Source organism: Vigna umbellata, chromosome 7 (genome assembly GCF_029865625.1).
Source record: "Vigna umbellata cultivar VRB3 chromosome 7, Vumbellata_1.0, whole genome shotgun sequence".
Classification (NCBI taxonomy): Eukaryota; Viridiplantae; Streptophyta; class Magnoliopsida; order Fabales; family Fabaceae; genus Vigna; species Vigna umbellata.
The window spans coordinates 46,413,519-46,428,869 of record NC_142171.1 but is presented as its reverse complement, the minus strand read 5'-3'; the positions used below and the strand labels follow the sequence as shown (position 1 = coordinate 46,428,869).

The following is a 15,351-nucleotide window of genomic DNA, read 5'->3' as shown; positions in this document are numbered from 1 at the left end:
ACTTATGACTGACATCAACAATTCAATCTCGGAGGATCAAAACCTTGTTTTCAGAACTCATACGGTATTTGCGAAACTCAGAACTTCTAGAGGCTGCCAAGGTGCTCGCAGCAATGGTGGCTTTTGATCGCATTTGTAGGGACCACGAATGAGGATGAAAAAGAGGGAGACGAGGTGACAACTTGGTGTTCGTTGAAGTTAGGATGATGAACCCTAATTTTCATGTGTCGTGCCTTTGCAATGTTTGAGGAAAGGTGGAGAAGATTTTCTCTCCAGAGAATGAAAAAGAAATAAGAAGACAAGGTACTTGAGTAATTTTTCAAATACTTTACCTACAGATGAGAGAAGCTTAACTAGGTATTTTCTCGTTTACCAATCTTATTCATGATTATAAGATAAGAGCAATAATTACAATTATGAGTAATGGTGATGGAGGTTTTGGTATGGCGTTTCTGGCTTTGGAGTAGTGTCAATAGTTAAGGTAATAGTGATAGAATGAATAAGTATTATTTTTCTACAAGATGGTTTGTTCTTATTTTAAATGATGGATATTTGTTACTTATTTTAAAATTTATATCATTACTTGCAATATGAGGTAAAATTGCTGAACATACTTATGTGAACTACTTGGTTGTTATAGCGGTCCAGATTATGGTTAAGGAATATTTTTTTTGGTAATTTGTATAATGTTATTCGAATGACTAAATGTAGTCTAATTTGGTTTGAGTGTGTTCATGGAATATTTGTTAGGCTGTGAATGTTAGTGAACATCCTTGTATTGAAGTGCATATATATATTTACCTGGTTGTCCAAATATAAATATTGGAATGGGTACATGTGGGTTGTGAATTGATGTGGTAGAAAGTAGTAAATATGTCATTTTGTATGTGAATGACATGTTAATTTCTAGTACATGCAATGAGATTATCGCTAGAACTAAATTATTTTTAGGATCAAATTTTGAAATGAAAGACATGGGTGAAACTAATGTGATTTTATGTATTAGAATCATAAGGAAGGGAGATAGTATATTACTATCCCAAGAACAATACGTTGAGAAACTTTTTAAGAAGTTTGGGTTTTATTTCCTAAAACCAGTGAGTATCCCTTATGATGCTAATTCTAAATTAATGAAAAATAGAGAAGAATCATTATATCAGTCTTAGTATGCCCAGATAATTGGGAGCTTACTACACTTGATGAGCTTTTCTAAGACCTGATATTGCTTATGCAGTAGGTAGACTGAGTAGGTACACTCAATGTCCAAATTAAGAACATTGGGACGCACTTGCTAGGATTATGAGATACTTAAGAGGTTCAATGGATTATGCCATTGAATATAGTGGATTTCCTGTTGTACTAGAAGGGTATAGTGATGCAGATTGGATCTTTGATTCAGATGAGACAAAATCCACTAGTAGTTATGTATTCACACTTGGGGGTGGTGCGTTTACATGGAGATCAGCCATGCAAACAATTATTGCAAGATCAACAATGAAATCTGAGTTTGTTGCTCTTGAGATGGCTAGTAATGAGGCTGAGTGATTGAAAAACTTCTTAGCAAACATTCCACTAGGAATGAAACCAACCCCATCCGTGTCAATACACTGTGATTGCCAATCAGCAATAACTATAGCTAAAAACAAGAATTACAATGGAAAGAATAGACATATATAATTGAGACACAATTTTGTGAAGCAGTTGCTAAAGAGTGGAACTATTTCCATTGATTATGTGAAGTTAGAACGGAATCTAGCAGATCCTCTAACAAAACCCCTAGGAAGACAAATGATATTAGAAACATCAAGGGGAATGAGACTTACGCCACTTGCAAACAAACAAGTGATGGTAACCCAACCTTTGTGATTGGAGATCCCACGAATAAGGTTCATATGGGTAAAAACAAGTCACTTGTTAGTTATTATAGCACTAATTTGATTTTAAATCAAATATGTTCATTCCTATGGTGTGTGTAAGTGCTAGAGACTGCATTATTGAGAGGTTAAACTTTGTAATTAATCAAAGTTCAAATCCTTTACAGGTGGTGTATGATTTGTAGCATACACTTTACGAAATCACCTATATGAGTGTCGAGTGGGGCCGCTTACATGAGATCTTGGCATGATCTCTAGAGCACTCATGAATATCAAGCACGCGCATGGCCTAGTAAGCGCAATACAACGATAACAACAAGGATTGTGGGGGTGTATTGTGATTGATAAACCTCTAACACACGTCAAGTGTCTTTGGTTCGTATAGCTTGTTATACCAACTACACTATGTGTTAAGTATCTCATACTAAGATTGGTTCATATAGCTTGCTATACCAGCTCTTATGCATGACAACCTATGAGACCCAGAATAAAAGTTTCTTATCTTTTCTTTCAACTTTCTTTTGCAATATGTGGGGGATTGTTATAATATGTTATTATATTGCAAAACGTTGATTTGGAACGTTTGTTAGAACGTTGATATTTTATTGCAACGTTCAACAATTTAATAAGCAACAATAAAAAAAACTTTAAGTGCTCCAACGATAAGTGTTTTTGCTTTTATTGTCTTTTATTTCTTTTATTCTTTCCTAACTTTATAAATAGAGAGCTCTTCCCCCATTCCAAGACACACCAAATTCAGTCTTTCTCATTCTCCTCTCTTCTTAGTTTCATTCTCTTTTCCTCTTCTAAAATTATTCTGGGTTATTTTTCATACTCTTTTCAGATATCTTTGCTAGTTCTGAAATCCTCAGAGATATTCTGGAAAGTTCCTGTTGTATCTTGGATAACTTACACAATACACCGCAAATAAGTCCTTAAGGACATTGAATCTACACGTCTTAGGAAATTTTGTTCGTGTTTCTGTCAGCTTTTATCCAACAGAAGCAACACGTAACAATGTCAAAATGTTGTTTAAAATTGGGTGTCAATATATCGTTTTCATATATATATATATATATATATATATATATATATATATATATATATATTTTCTTTAAACAAGAAAAAAACACATATTAGAAGATAGGATTTTTCATTGCCCTTTTATTAAAAGAGAAAAAAAATATATTATGGAAACTAAAGTATAGAGTTGTACTGAGATACATTACATTAATGATACCGGGACACTATATAACCATATGTAGAGATGAAACAGAGAGAATAGCACAACTAACAAATGAAACAAAAGGGCAACTCATAATTAATGGTGGTTGAAGGCTAGCTGAGTCCTGCTTTCTTCTTCATCTTCTTCTTCACATTTGGACAGTCTTGTGAGTTGAAGAGGCTCTAAAGTGTTTGATGAGGGTGCTGTGTCCATTGCAAGGTCAAAGGCAGCAGGGTTATTGTTGAAGCTGCTCAAGTTCATAAGGTTGGTGGAAGCACATGAGTTGTTAGAATATGCTGGTTGTAGTGCTCCTGCATTCATGTTTGGTTGCTGTAGTTGTGTTGTGTGAAGAGCACTTGCATAGGCCAACTTACTATTCATCACCTGAGTTTGCAACATAGCTAGCTCTGCTTGTAGAGATGCTACCTGAATTGGACAAAACTTAACTATTTCATGGATGAAAATGAAGGACTACTTAAACTTGTTAACCATAGTTTTTACAAGTCTAAAGTAATTTTAATAATTTTAGAGTATGGTATGTTTAAAAGAGTATTTTCCTCTAAACACTTTGTAATCCAAAATTAAAATAAATTTTTTTAGATAATTTATATCGACACCTTTTACAAAATTAATTTTAATTTATAAAAAACTTACTTTAAATTTTTCTTCAAAAATATATGGGTAAAACTTCTTTAAACCTAATTTTAATTATTGAATTCATTATCATGTTGATTTTTATTTGGTTGAGAAGAGATGTAGAGAGATTAATAAAATGTGAGCAAAAATCATGGAATCACCTCTAATTTAAAATTTTAAGATAATAACTTTGTAGGGTTATACGCAAAAAAATTCAAATAAAACTAGAATATAAAAGAAAATTAGTGGGATTTTTCTTATTTGAAAAGAAAAATATATGTTTTCTGTTTTAAACCACATACAATAAAATTTCAAGCAATTAAAGACATTAAAATCACAAAATAGCACCCCAGTTTTTGCAATGATCTATTTAAAAGGGTAAGAAAATGCGATATCATTTGCGATCTAACTGCCAATTGAATAACACGATCTTGACCCATCCTTTAATAAAGGAACTAAAGAAACGTTTTTTTCACAACTTGCTTAGGAAAATATATTAATAATTTAATACATATAAACTGAAAATAGAAAGAATTAAACTTAGTGTGACTTATATATAATTTATTTATTGTATACCTATATTCTTTTAATTGAAAAATCAAACTTTTTGGATAATGAAAATAACATATAGTCAACCACGAAAGAAACAAACGCATTGAATATATATTTGAGAAAAGCCACAATCAATGGAAACTGTAGGAACCATATTCATGAATTCTTTTTCTAACATTTAGAAAATAATACCCCTAAAAAATGAATAAATAATTATCTTTCTTAAGAGAATAAATATTTTTGTCAATGTACAAATTTAGTTTCTATAAAAGTTAATATTACATTTTACTTTTCAAAATTAAACAAAAAAAATTTGTAGTTATAGTAAGTGATGTGTATATTGTTAAACAATACTAATACTATGCATGATGATATATGACATTCTCATTTCTATCTACACCTACACAATACCAATAAAGTATATTTTTATTTTAAAATATAAAATAATTCTAAAAAAACTAAATACAAAAGTAAAAATATGAGTTTTTGATAGGTGATACTTAAGAATAGAAAGATTTAACGCTGTTCATATAAAATTTTCCTTTTTAATAATAATTATTAACGGCGAAACCTAATTGCCTTTTTTATCAAACAAATGTTAATAACTAGTTTTGTTTGTAGAAAGATTTGAATCTACAACTTCTCTTATCTTTTTTTTTTCAAATATTTAAAATTAACTTTATATCTCCCAAATATCAATGAAGATAGTTGAATAATTTAATTACATAATTTTAATTTTAAGGGCAGAATAAAACATTAAATATATAGTTAAAACTTTATGCAGACTAAAAATACGTATTCAAAATATGGAGAACAAAAGATAAATTTAGTCCTAATAATACATACACAAGTGTAAAGAATATATAATTTTTTATTTACATTTCATTTAATTACAAATATATAATAAACTGATAAGGGATGAAAAATAGTTCATACGATTATTCAACTCTAATAATTTTGTTGTTAGTTTTTTACCATAATCATACAGTATATAAACATTAAACTAAAATTAGGTTAAACATTATGCTTAGTTTTAATTCATTGACAACATACATGTTCTTAAGTGATGGATAAGCCATACTGGAACAGTTGGTGTTAGGAATTCGTTCCCTTCTCTCTCTCTGTATATATTATTATTGAAATAATGTACTCGACACACTTTTACGTTCATTTGATACATAGTACAAAGAAAAAATGGTTATAAAAGTGTAAATTTTTTTTTTTTTCAAAAGAAAAAAGAGAATAAAATATAAAGAAGGATAGTGTGAAATAAATAAATGTAAAGAAAATTTAGGTGTGTAAAAAAATTATATTTGATATTATTATTTTAGTTAAAGTTTGTTGTATATTATAAAATCATTACATTTAAAAAAAAAAAAAAAACAGTACCTGTTGTTGCAGAGCAAGGATGGTGGAGACACAACCGTAAACCGGATCGGAGAGCCTTGCCTGAGCCTCATAGGATATGGTTGTTGCTGCTTCTTGGCGGCGGTTGGCCGGAATGTTAGACAAGAGCTTTGAGACATTGCTAGCGCCAAAGACCTTGTGCACAGCTGCAAACTTGGCTGCACCTTGGTCTGTGCCAAAGTGGGGTGCAAAGATGCACCCTCCAATGCACTTCCTCCTCAAGAACTTGCAAGCCCCACATGGTGTTGCAGGTGAAGATCCCACCATTGCTTCATCTTGCGTTTGTGTTGCCATGGCACGCCTCAAAACAGGACCTTTACGTTTGCTTCCTGATCCACCGTTGTCATCTCCATCATTACTGTTACGAGCTTGTGCGTCCTCCATTCTGGTAGTTTGTTGGAGTATTATGGTAGTAGAGAGTCAAAGGGAATGGGATGGTGTTGATGCTTATATATACGGGATGTTGTGTGGGGGAAGTGCACGTTGGTCTTGTGATGTTATGGTTTGAGAAAGAAGACGTTTGAGGTTGGTGAGGGAGTATGTGAGGGACCACGTGCATATGATGAAAATCTTGTTACTGTTTGCATGTTTGTTAGATTTATGTTTATAATATTGTGTTAAGGATGAAACGTTAAACTTGAAAAGGTTGTCTTTGTGGGGAAAACACAAGAACTACGCAGTCTTTGTTGCTCTTCGCGTGTGGGGTGGTAGAACCAAAAGTGCATGCTTCTCGTGGCTATAAAACCTCATTCAAGATTATATTTTTCTCTTTTTTTTTCAATTTCTTTATTCTTTTCATCTTGTAAGCAACAGAATAAGAGTGAAATGGGTCCATTTTAAGTCATCAAGAATGAGCTTGAAATTGTTAGACTTTCTACTTTTGGGACAATCTATGTATGGAAAAAGCTGTATTTTATTTTTGCATATATCGTAGTAGTAGTACTCCGCGTGTGACATTAAGATAAACCCAAAAAAAATGTGAAGACATATAATGATGGGATTTTCTACATCAGACTTTTAATTTTAATTTTAATATGAGTTCTACATCTGTTCAAACGTGATGACATACTTTTTTATTAATTTTTTAATAAAATACCGAGGACTAAGTTATCTAAACAATGTATTGCTTAGTCGTTTAATTGGGCAATCATAATTAAAATATTCAGAAACTACAGAAATAAGGTAAGTAATTATATTTATTGATTTTACTTTGATAATCAATAAATACAAAAATAAAATAAAGAAGTATATGATTGTATTTATTTACTTTATTTTGATAATCAATTAGATTCATTCAATGATTTAAGGGTTAAAGTATCTTTTGAAATATACATCATTGTTCGACTTCGAGAAAAAAGACTGAACAATTGTAACATAAACTAGATATAAAGCGAGGTGACCCTTAAAAAGTGTAAAGAAATATTCTTTGATTGCACATCCTGAAGCTAAAATTTATTAAGAACTTTGAATTTAATTATACCTTTTAATTACTTAACAAAAATAATTTACAATATTAATATCCATGAAAAATAAGACATCAAAATCTACCAATACTAATGCAATTTTGACTCGCAAGGTAGTTATTATGGATTTTCTTATCATCTTATTCAATCTTATTCATGTGTACCTTATTTTTTACTTATTCATTCTAATTTAATTTTTTTCTTTGAAATCCCCTTAAGTTTACATTGATTGACAAAAATTTAGTTGCATGTTTGGATAGATAATTCTTACTGTTTGTGCTGATCATATGTACCCTTAACACATGATAATGAATCATGACACACTTCGCTGCGAAACTTCGTAAATAATAATCTAATTCTAGTGACTAAAACTAATTAGTCACTGTAATAACCAATTTACATACTAATTTATTAACTAAAAATTATTAATAACTAAAATCATTTTTATTGTGTATAAAAAGTTATAATTGATTCCTAAAATGGTAATTAAAATGATTTTTATTATAAATTGATCTTTAAATTAGTCGTTAATATTAGTTACTCAGATTTTGACTATCAAAGAAATTGGTCTCTAATAAGAAAATTGGTCTAAACATATTTTTTGTCACTAAAAATTATATTTTCTTTTGAAATTTTCCTGTAGTAATTGTTTCAATGTTGATCTTACTTATAATATACCATCCATTTCCACAATCAAGTATTACTCCCCTTTCAAATTTAAAACAATAAAATTATATAAGTAATCTCTCAATAGTAAATATATTATTTTTAGTCCCTAAATCGATATCTAATATAATTTAAGAATCAATTTGAAGGGTACTTTTTAATATTTGGCATCTACTTAGCATTATTTCTAACATTAAAGAAACTAATTGTTTAGATTTTTCTATATTTGGGATTATTTAGGAGAGAAGGTAATAGTTTAAGAATGATAATGATTTTTTGTTTAAATTTTCTCTCAATTTTTATTTCTTTTCATATTTTCATTCCCTCTAGTTACACGATTTAAGCAACAAGTCACTACAAATAGTAATTTTTCTTTTTTGGTTTTAGAAGCTTATTTTAGGGGAAAATTGTTACAACAAGAACTTACACTATTTTGATGTTGTACACTGCAAACGGTAAACTGTAAACTGTAAACTCCAAACTCATCTTGTGCAAAGAACTAAAATGAACATTTGAGGCACACATATCAAAACCAAAAAAGTGAAAACCTTTGTATTGACACTAATGGAAGGTCATTCGTATAGATGCTAGAGGTGAGATGGGTGAGTCATCACTGCCACTTTGAGAGTCTCCTACCCATGCATCTTGGACTTGAGCTGCAAATTGCAGATTCCACAAAACATCCTCATTAGAGGGTCTCTCTGCTGGTTCTTTGACTAGGCACCTCACACAAATTTCCATCATTGTCTTCAACGATTGATCTAAGCACACCTTGCGAACTGCTGGATCTATAATGCTCCTCCTAGCTTCACCATCAGCTGTTATGCTTGCTTGCAACTATTTCATGATCCAAAGTGGAAACAAAATCATAAAAGTTCAAATTAATGAAAAGTACTAAGGTTAATTGTGCTTTTAACCCTTCATGTACTATCCTTCAGGTATTGAGAAAGAGCAACATTAAATTAAGTCATATTGACAAGGTGTAAAGTAAAGTTGTCAATTTAGCACACGTTAAGGCTGAATAGCATTGTTTTTTCCTATATTTGTAGCAATGATTCAAATGTAATCAAATATGATAAATTCATACTAATGGGAAGCATACATAGGCTTGTTTAGACATATTAAATTGATATTGTTAATGGAACTTTCTGTAATCTTACAATTGAATCATTTATTTTGATAGCTTTCGGGCATGAGATTGTAACTCTGAACTCTGCTTATATTCAAAAGAAAAGTACCTTTTCTGTTCATAACTAATTTATATCTTAAATTTTCCTCAGGGTGATTGTTTTTTGTTTTACATTTGATTAATATCTGTGAGATCATGTGGAAATATACTATTTTTTTTTATGAGTTAGCACCACATTCATCTTAGTAATCTAAGTATAAGTTGAAAGTCTTACATTGAGTATAAAAATTAAGAAAGTTGAGTGGTATATAAGAAGAACAAGACATATAAACATAAACTTTTAAGGTTTGATGCTGGATCAGGAGTCTTTTGTATGGACAACTCATACCTCAAAGGTAGTCAATCTCTCCAGTTTATTCCAGTAAAAGATTTCCAACACTTATCAGGATGTCTACTGGATCATACCAAAGTCCTCTAATTTTGAAGGTTTAAAGGGTTAAAAAGAAAGTAAAACTGGAAAGTATTGAATAAACCAAAATCTCCTTCATTACCAGATCCTTTAAAGTGTCCACATTCCTTGATTTTATTGTCCTTCCTAGAATGAGTTCCAGCAGGATTACTCCAAAGTCGTATACATCAGACTCGTCTTCCTGTTTTACACTGCAACAACAGCATGTTTTGAATCAATGTCTTTCATAATTGTTTTCGCATCAGTATCACGTGATTTTTTTTTTCATGCACGTAGAAAAATAAAGCAAGATGAATCCTCTTTTCCATTAACAGAAGCTGAGTACATGTAGCTCAAAACCAAGTTAAATTTCCCTCACTCACTTTTTGTTAGTGCTAGGACTTTTGAGTTCTCTAGAATGATTACCTTGTCCAACCTGAAAGAATAAGCAGGGTTGAATAATAACTGAAGTCAATTTTATCAAGCAAAATAAAAGGCCAAACATCATGGTAGAACATGATTTATTTTCCTCGGAAAAGAACATAAAATAATCCATACCTTCCTCATGAGAGATAACAAAGGCAGGTCATAAATTTTGATTTTTGCAACAAAATTTTGGTCAAGTAAAACATCTGTGATTTTGAGATTGTTTGAATATACACCAGGAACAATTCCTGCATGCAAATATTGGATGCCTTTTGCTACTCCAATAGCAGCTTCTATGCGTTGCGTCCATGTCAGTGATTTTCTGTAGTGCCTATCTGCCACATAACAGGTTAAAGAGATGGTTGTGAGAAATGCCATCATTGTGACTGAAATATATGGTTTAAAAAGAAAAAATTTATTGTTAAATTTAGAACATCATCAAACTGATATACATATATTTTACTAATAGAATTTCATCAAGAGAAACTTCCATATCCATTCTATTTCTTGTTGGAATGATACCAGTTTTACACTCTATTCGAGAAACAAGTTTTTATGAATCACCTGAAATCCAGCTCTTGAGTGTGCCATTAGGAACATACTCAAACACAATAAATATGCTGCTGACACTTGAATCGTCCAAATAACATTCAAAGCAGTGTCCAAGAACACTGACTAAATGACGATGTCTGTATTTGAATATCTGCTCTATGTTATGCACAAAATCTTGAGTGCTGAAGCTTTTGGTGATTTTTACACTTCTAATGGCAACAAGTAAACCATCCTTTAGTTGACCTCTGTGCATCTGAAGCACATAAGAAAAAGATATAATTTTATGATGAAATACAAATCAAAATTACTTTCTTCATGCAAGCTGATGGGTATGTTATGACACGAACATGTATTAGCCGCAGCATATTTGTCAAGAAACTAGTGTTTCATAACATTTTAAGCTAGAAAATAGATTCATTCCTTAATATGACAACACTCTCCCCTGAATCTTAGGCTCAAAGGAATAGTTTTCTATAATCAACATAGACATTATAATTAAAACAAGTGACGTACCTTTCCCTGAGAACCTTCACCCATAAAACAAGCCGAGTCAAAGTTGTTTGTAGCTGCTACAATCTCATCCAGTGAGAAAGCTCGATAAGGAGGCAGATCAACTGTTCCAAACTTCATTGTTTGAGATATATACCCTTTAGTATGGTAAAAATAAATAATTGTCATCTATCTTTTATATGTAAGGATAGAAAGGAATTTATAAATCAAGTTTAGTTGTTCTGTCTGATGCAATTAAACATATTTTTTTGAAGTCCCAGTGCATGTAATTTTCTTTTCTATTCATAACCAGAGTTTCACTTTCTGCTATACTCCATTAATGAATGCATTTCAGAAATAAAATTTATAATTATTATTCCGCATGCTCTGTTCTAAATTCTTGTCATCCTGATCTTCTAATGTTTGTTACAGGAGAATTTCTGATTATTTGAATATCAAAGGCTCAAGGATGCCACACAAGAACAAAACCAAGTTGCAATAGTTTATATTTTCATTGAGGCAAGAATTGAATAAAACTCAAGTTTCTAATGTCTAAACTGAATCACCCAATTTCCTTCCAATAACAAAGTTTTAAAAATGTATTGTTATTTTTTAAGGTGATAATATAACTTAGGTACTCTGTCTGCACACATACAAATAATTCATGGCACCAATTAACAATTGCATGTGAGAGTTTTCAAGATAATATGCAAGTTGAAAAATGCAAAAAATTGTATAAGGAATGTGTCTGTGTGCACACACATACAAATGTATGCTATTCAGAGTGAGGGGGTTACTTGCATCAGAGAGTAACTTAGAGGTATATCCAGAAGCTGCGTTCTCAGATATTAATTTTGTTGGAGGAGGATCCTTGGTTTTTGTTTTGACATTTCTTCTTCTGATAATAAAAAAAAGCAGTGCAATAATTGCTACTCCTCCAAAAGTTCCACATACTATCCCAAGGGAGAGAACTGCCTTAGATACTGGTTTGTGCTTCTTTCCCTCGGGTACTACTCCCACAGCTATGGCTTCAGTGTGGCAAAAGGGTAGTGCATGCTGATTTTGATTTGTCTCTTCTAGACAATTTCTGGCATACAAGACAGTCCTATCATTGGCATTTGACATTAAACATTTTGGTAAGATCCCAGTCAAAAGATTTGAGGACAAATCCACTGCTTGAAGTCCAGAATTGCAAGACAGATTCTCCAAAAGCATTCCTGTTAATTTGTTCCCAGAAATGTTGAGATAAGTAATAGAAGGCAGTGACATTAGTGCTAGTTGAAACGGTCCAACAAATGTGTTTGCTGAGATGTCAAGTCTCTCAAGTTGATAACATGAGCTCATTTCATCAGGGATGCTGGACCTGAACTTGTTGTTTCTTAGTACTAGAGTAACTAGTTTGTCACCAAGCTGGGGAAACCGGGGTCCAAAACCATTATCATCCAATTCCAGCACTTGGAGATTCGTCAAACGGTGCAGATCAGGCACTGGACCGTAAAAGTGGTTATGAGAAAGTGAAAGAATTCTCATATTCTCCAAGCTACTCAGTGAATCCGGAAGTGAACCATTGAACAAGTTGTGTTTCAAACTTAACACAGTTAAGGCTGGAAAGGAATCAAACCATTCAGGAAGATGGCCAGAAAACATGTTGTGATCTAGAATGAGTGTTTGGAGATGTGACAGTAACGAGAGCTCTGGAGGGATGGAACCATATAAGAAATTTGAACTCGCATTGAAAATTTCCAGTGATGACAAATGAGAAATCTTACCAGGCAATGGACCCCATATGCCAAGAGAAACCAAAGTGAGGACTTTCAGACTGGGAAGCCTAACCAGTGTTGTGAAAAAGGAATTTATTGAGAAATTTCTAGCGAGAAGTGGAGATCTTGTTTCACCAACAATGTGCAGCTGGGTTATGGTGCCATCATAGCAAGCTACAGTGAGAGAAGATGTTGAATCTGTGCTGCAAAAGTCTGTGTTGTTGTTCCAGCTGCTTAAAACAGCTGGAAAGTTCAATAGCCGTTGAATTCTTAGGAAGGTCTGCGAGTGAGAGGATTGCAGTTGCTCCGAGTGAAAGATTGAAAGTAAAACTGTTACCAAAACCAGAAGCACCGAAAGAGGAACCCTATTTCCCATTACAGACAGAGGAGTTTTTGTTATACTCTAGTTTGCTCTAGATTACACTCTTTCCAGAACTGAAGCTTCCTTCTCCTTCACATCCACAGGCAGATTCTGCGCAATTCCAAGAACACATGAATAAGAAAGTGGCAACAATATGTTCAATTGAAAAAAAATGGTTTATTACAATCTTTAATGAACGAAATGATTTGAGTCAATTCATTACATCTCATTCTTTTCAGCCAAATTCAAGCTCTGAAGAACAAGCAAATCAAACAAACACACAAGAACTAAAATAGAACGAAGAAAAAAATCAAATTTTTTTTCTGCCATATATTCAGAAACTCATCTATTACAAATTTCCAAAACTTGCAGTTCACATAGAAACAATTTTTCCAGGTGTAACCGTTTCTCTACACACCAAGACAAACAGGGGGCACGGGTTGTGAAAGAAAAATGGAAAAGCCAAAACTCACTCTGCATCACTTCACAAACCAACAGCTCATAATTAATTAAAGAATGCATAATTTTCATCCATTTATCTTCTCTTTTGTTTTATGGTCATAAAGTGAAGTCATATATCTTCACAAAGAAAAGCAAAAGAGAAGATTCTCTGCAGAGAAGGTATATGACCCTTTATTCCTCACCATGATAGTTTAACACGCATGTGAGTATTGTTCATCAAACAACACTTTTTTGAGCATATGGTAATTCTTGGATAATAAAGTAAATATAGAAAAAAAGATCATAGGTTAAAAACTAGTCATAAATTAAAAATAATTGTTGTACAAAGTATAGAAAATAAATTATTTTCTTCCTTTTAAACAAAAATTCATAATAAGTTCGTATAAATGTTAAACAACTTTTTAATTACTCCATGTGGCCTTTAATACAAAGCAATGTAATTTCTATAAAATATTAACTCTGTCTAACGTTATTAAATGTTATAAACATTTAGAATAAAGTCTTAAAAAGCATTAGTAATGAGAACGAATATAATATATTAGTAAAATTCTTTCAAAGATTAATTAAATTAATCATGTTTCTCGAAATTTTGAGGTTAGATTTTATGAAGATGGGTTTGGACGAGAGTACGTACTGTATCGTAAACTTTGCCTTTGTTATCTTGTTATCGCACTTCAACTTTTATGCATGACCCTTTATTTTACATGTATATGCTGGTTTTGGCGCCTTTTTTTTTCTTTTGTTTTGTAACAGTTGGTGGACGAATCAATCAGCCGCTTTTGTATAACCGTCTAATCATTTATGGATATAAAAAGCAAAGAGTAAAGTATACAAACAAATCTACGGAAGATTTTATTTTTCCGATTTTAGCTGTTTCTAAGATAAAAATATGTTTTTGATAATTTCAAATATTTGTTTTGAACTTTAATTTGTTTAGTTAAATATATTTTTAGTCCCTAAACTATCAAACGGATTTGTTTTTAGTCTCTCTTTCAAAGTAAGGTACATTTTAGTCCTCCCCCTTAAAGAAACCTTAATTTTTGGTCCTCCAAAACTAACACCGTTAAAAATCAGCTGATGTGGCTAACGTCTGGCCACGTGTGTTCACAGTTTTCCTTCGTATCTCTTGCCACGTGTGATTGCATGTTTGATGACATGTGTTAAGTGATTTTTTTACGCGAATGAAATTAGGATTGTTGTACTTAGAAAATTAGGGATTTTTATACGCGAATGAAGCTAGTTAGGGTTCATGTTCCTTCCCTCAATTTGCTTTTGCGATTTATGTGGCTCCAGTGTGTGTGCATTGCGTGTCAAAGAAAGTGTCAAAGAAAGGTGATTCAAAGAAAAAGGTAATTATCTAGTTTTGGTTTACTGTGGCTTGTTTGATGTGCATTGTGTGTAAATTTTTCATTTTACCATGTAGGAAGAAATGGTTTTTGACGTTTCTCTGCATCACATGGGGAAGTTCATGAAGAATAAGAAAGTAGAATATGTGGGAGGAGAAAGACATGTTATAAAAGGAATTGATCCCGACATGTGGTCTTACTTTGAAGTAGTGGGATTTGTTAGAGAATTCAAGTATGATGCAGACTTCAAGCTATGGTGGAAGGGGTCGAAACAAAAGGCCATGAACAACCTCAGAATACTCAAAGATGACAGTGAAGCAATGTTGTTGGCTAACTATGCAGAGGAAAATAACGATGAGGTTGAAATCTATGTCCAACATCTCCAACCCAATTAGCCAGTTGAAATTAACTTTCTTACTTTTGGTGAAGAGGCACATGAAGTACACATACAAGAGATGGAGGAAGAGGTTATTGTGGAAGAACAACATGGTTATGTTGTTGAAGAAGGTGACACAGTGGAAGTAGAAGACGTCCTAATGGATGACGAAGAGGAAG

The 15,351-nt window shown here is 32.2% G+C and overlaps 2 protein-coding genes across 6 annotated transcripts; both read right to left on the bottom strand.

Annotated features, from left to right (window-relative positions):
* Positions 1-3,036: 3,036 nt before the first annotated feature.
* On the bottom strand, positions 3,037-6,101 carry LOC124845080 (LOB domain-containing protein 20). The gene is made up of 2 exons (XM_047322119.2): positions 5,677-6,101; positions 3,037-3,525 (listed from the first exon to the last, which is right to left on the bottom strand). The coding sequence occupies exons 1-2, from the start codon at positions 6,076-6,078 to the stop codon at positions 3,196-3,198; spliced, it is 732 nt and encodes a 243-aa protein (XP_047178075.2). The 5' UTR covers positions 6,079-6,101; the 3' UTR covers positions 3,037-3,195.
* A 2,077-nt stretch (positions 6,102-8,178) lies between these two features.
* Positions 8,179-13,611, bottom strand: LOC124820930 (putative inactive leucine-rich repeat receptor-like protein kinase At3g03770). 5 transcript variants are annotated; one of them, XM_088094895.1, is made up of 9 exons: positions 13,212-13,398; positions 12,637-13,099; positions 11,665-12,561; positions 10,892-11,025; positions 10,391-10,631; positions 9,959-10,161; positions 9,784-9,836; positions 9,504-9,612; positions 8,179-8,660 (listed from the first exon to the last, which is right to left on the bottom strand). In XM_088094895.1, the coding sequence occupies exons 2-9, from the start codon at positions 13,001-13,003 to the stop codon at positions 8,385-8,387; spliced, it is 2,280 nt and encodes a 759-aa protein (XP_087951021.1). In that variant the 5' UTR covers positions 13,004-13,099; positions 13,212-13,398; the 3' UTR covers positions 8,179-8,384. The 5 variants fall into 5 exon arrangements, 4 of the variants coding, with proteins under 4 accessions (XP_087951021.1, XP_087951019.1, XP_087951018.1 ...); XR_015780952.1 differs by adding an exon at positions 9,341-9,426 and having other exon boundaries at positions 8,521-8,660; positions 11,665-13,099; XM_088094893.1 differs by lacking the exon at positions 13,212-13,398 and adding an exon at positions 13,462-13,611 and having other exon boundaries at positions 11,665-13,099.
* Between the last annotated feature and the right edge of the window lie 1,740 nt (positions 13,612-15,351).

Coding starts and splice junctions, on each gene's coding strand:
- LOC124845080 (XM_047322119.2), bottom strand. CDS start 6,078: ATGGAGGACGCACAAGCTCGTAACAGTAATGATGGAGATGACAACGGT. Junction 3,526..5,676: donor TCCTTGCTCTGCAACAACAG/GTACTGTTTTTT, acceptor TGTCCAATTCAG/GTAGCATCTCTACAAGCAGA.
- LOC124820930 (XM_088094893.1), bottom strand. CDS start 13,003: ATGGGAAATAGGGTTCCTCTTTCGGTGCTTCTGGTTTTGGTAACAGTT. Junction 9,837..9,958: donor TGTTATCTCTCATGAGGAAG/GTATGGATTATT, acceptor TTATTCTTTCAG/GTTGGACAAGGTAATCATTC. Junction 9,613..9,783: donor AGTCCTAGCACTAACAAAAA/GTGAGTGAGGGA, acceptor CTGTTGTTGCAG/TGTAAAACAGGAAGACGAGT.